The 3,621-nt window shown below is 38.5% G+C and overlaps 1 protein-coding gene across 4 annotated transcripts in view; it reads right to left on the bottom strand.

Annotated features, from left to right (window-relative positions):
- Window positions 1-3,621, bottom strand: part of DOCK7 (dedicator of cytokinesis 7) — a 164,254-nt gene that overhangs the window by 4,598 nt on the left and 156,035 nt on the right. For all 4 annotated transcript variants that reach the window (XM_014549256.1, XM_014549257.1, XM_014549258.1 and 1 more), the window contains 2 exons: window positions 3,265-3,408; window positions 1,008-1,114 (listed from right to left, as the gene is read on the bottom strand). In XM_014549256.1, coding sequence (XP_014404742.1) covers window positions 1,008-1,114; window positions 3,265-3,408 — 251 coding nt within the window. The remainder of the gene's footprint in view (window positions 1-1,007; window positions 1,115-3,264; window positions 3,409-3,621) is intronic.

Below are 3,621 nucleotides of genomic sequence, written 5' to 3'. Positions count from 1 at the left end.
GGGTGGGGGGGGGGGAGAGGGGAGAGAAGAACTATTCCTGAGAAGAGTTTCCAACTCATTTTTCAAGGTTGGGATACCAAAACCTAATGGGAACTACAAGAAAAAATTGTATTTCAATCTCATCCTTAGAAACAATTACAAAACTCCCAAGTAAAATAATAGGAAACTGTGTTAACAAATATTACACACACACACACACACACACACACACACACACACCATTTAATAAAAGTTTTAAATTTGTAATTATAAAATACTCTTAGCATAGCCTGGCCGATGTGGCTTAGTGGTTGAGCACCAACCTATGAACCAGGAGGTCAGTGTTCGATTCCTGACAGGCCCAGATGCAGGCTCAATCCCCTGCAGGAGGCAGCCAATCAATGATTCCCTCTCATCATTGATGTTTCTATCTTTCATCCCTTCCCCTATGAAATCAATAAAAATATATTTAAAACAAAACAAAAAAACTCAGCATAAGTACAAATAGTGGGAGCCTCTTTAGTTAAAACATCTACAAAAAACCTGAAGTAAACATTACACTCAATAGTGAAAACATTTCCTTTTAGATCAGGAACAAGAAAAGGATGCCTCTATTACTATTACCATTCAACATAGTGCCAAAGATCCTAAACATCACTGTAAAAATATTCTACAGATTATTAGAATTAACAAGTTTGGCAACATTCTTATGTAAAATATATCACATTCAAATGCATTTCTGTATACCAGTAAACAAAACACAATTTTAAAAGATACCATTAACAAAAACATAAAAGTATTAAATACCAAGGAATAAATCAAAAGATATATAAGGCCTCTACAGAAAATTAAAATAATATTAAGAAAACATTTAAAAGATGTCAGTAAATGGAGAAATACACAACTATTTTTCATTGTGAATCACTTTCCTATATTTTCTCTTTTCAATTGTCCCTTAAGACATTATTTTACAGTGTGGTTTTAGATGTTCTCAATTTGAAAATCTTTATGTAGGAAGCCTGGAATACCTTTTAGTAAAATCTTTGAAGCAGAGTCGCAGTTTATTGTGATGTCTGAAGAGTTTTGGGTCACTGGGTATTTCAGATAGGAAAACCTGGGCAACTTCCAAAGGCCCCTGTAAAATAAGAAAAACAAGAGGAGTGTTTTGTCTTCTCTAAAATCAGAGAGAAGTTACCTGAATGATTTTTCTTAGCATTAAAATGGCTGCATTTAAGCTTAATGCGTATGTGTATGTGACAGGTTCTGGCCATATGTTTTTAGTTTTTCCTAATGTCAAGTCTATATTCTTGTCTACTACATTTAAATTAAATTCTTGGGCTACTGGCAATCAATTGTTAATTCAGGTTATTAGACTTGGTTTCCTGAAACATTTCCTCAGTATACGAAATCTGTTCCCAGCACTGTAAATTAAAGAAGATAATCTTTTGCAAGTTATATTATTTGTGTGTTTTAGGGGGTTAAAGGTCTTAAAGTGTTTGCTTCTTTTTTGGCTTTATTCCTTTAACCTAAATAATAGGGTAAGACAGCCGGCTGGTGTGGCTCACTGGTTGAGCATCAACTTATGAACCAGGAGGCCATGGTTCGATTCCCGGTCAGGGCACATGCCCAGATTGTGGGCTTGATCCCTAGTAGGAGTGTGTAGGAGGCAGCTGATCAATGATTCTTTCTCATTATTGATGTTTCTATTTCTCTTTCCCTCTCCTTTCCTTTCTGAAATCAATAAAAAGATAAAGAAAAAAAAATAGTGTAAGACATATTATGTGAAATCTTACTTGAAGCCTGTCTGGATTTCCTCTTACCTTGGATATTCCCTAATCATCATCAGAGAGACAATGGGATGCCTTCTAATCTACATATGACAAGTCTACAGTACTCTTTTGTGTACATATATATTAAAAATTTCAAAATGATTCTACATTACTTATTTACTCCTCACAGTTCAGTGTGGCAATCTGGAGAAAATAACATCAGGAAATATGTAAGACAGTAGGCGTTCACATGCGTGTACATAGCTCTGAAAATGAACCTTCCTTTTTTGAACACATTCTTTCAGTACAAAAAGGAAAGGCTATTCTAAGTGAACCAATTCCTTCTTTTTTTTAAATTCTCACCTGAGGATATTTTTCCATTGATCTTTTAAAGAGAATGGAAGAGAGAGGGAAAGAAAGAGAGAAATATTGATGTGAGATATACACATCGATTGGTTGCTTCCTGCACACACCCTGACCAGGGCCCGGGGTGGGGAGGAGCCTACAACTGAGGTAGGTGCCCTTGACCAGAATTGAACCCAGGACTCTTCAGTCTGCAGGCCGGCAATCTATCCACTGAGCCAAACCAGCTAGGGCCCAATTCCTTCTTAATGGAATGTTTAAGAACAGACAATGTAGGCAGTGTAGAAGGCAAGAGTGAAAATCTTTACCATTGAGATGATAATAAAAACTTTTTTCAGTTTACTTTTATATTTATACTTTCAGTGTCTTTTGCAACCAGTTCTAACATCTTTTTCACTTGATTTGGCACTTATTTATGATCTTTGTAAAATCTAATCTAATAATAGACAAACATGGTAATTGACCATACCTTCGCTATGCCTCACATGGGCTAATCAGTGCGATATGCAATTAACTTCTTTGGCTCCGTGGATAGAGAGTTGGCCTGCAGACTGAAGGGTCCAGGGTTCGATTTCGGCCAAGCCCACATGCCTGGGTTGTGGGCTCGATCTCCAATGTGGGGTGTGCAGGAGGCAGCCAATCAATGATTCTTTCTCATCATTGACATTTCTATCTCTCCCTCTTCTTTCCTCTCAGAAGTCAATAAAAATATACAGTGGGGCCTTGACTTATGAGTTTAATTCGTTCCGAGACTGAGCTCGTTAATGAGCTCGTTAACTCAAATTATTCTATCAACTCAATGCAAAAAATCGGCCGAGAGACAGCTGGTATCTCAAAAAACTCATTAGTCGGGACACTCGTAAGTCAAGGCCCAACTGTATATAAAAGCCAAGTGACTGGAAAGACCAGTCACTATGACGCACACTGCCGCCAGCCAACTGGCCTGATGGAGGTAGGGCCGGCCAGCCAACCTCCCCCAACCCCTCTCCTCAGTCCAACCCCCCGCCCACAGCCCCAATCGGCCCTGATTGGGGTGGGCCAGCTGGACCCCACCTGTGCACAAATTCGTGCACCGAGCCTCTAGTATAATAATAAAATCACTCCAAATTCCATTCATAACTTAAATTAAACAGTGCCAGCAGAAAGCACCAACCTGATTCACAGTTGTGCCCACAGACCCCTGGAGCACCATCTGGAGCATTTTGGGATCTGCCGGATCCTGATGTGTTGCAAATGCCAACTCCTGTGTCTTTTTCTGCATGTCTTCAATAGCAACTTCAATTGGTGTTAAGATGATCTGGAAGAAATAACATCTATTAGGTCAGGGTACTGTTAGAAAACTATTTAAAGAGTTTTATATATAATCAATTAAAATAAAAAAAGTGGAGACCAATTGTAAACTATCATCCTATCTAATAATAGAGAAACATGGTAATTAGCCATACCTCCGCTACCCTTCCCATTGGATAATCAGGGCGATATGCAAATTAACTGCCAACCAAGACGGCGG

Source organism: Myotis brandtii, unplaced genomic scaffold (assembly GCF_000412655.1).
Source record: "Myotis brandtii unplaced genomic scaffold, ASM41265v1 scaffold540, whole genome shotgun sequence".
Lineage (NCBI taxonomy): Eukaryota > Metazoa > Chordata > Mammalia > Chiroptera > Vespertilionidae > Myotis > Myotis brandtii.
Note: the sequence above shows the minus strand (reverse complement) of the source record. Positions and strands in the feature narration are given on the sequence as shown.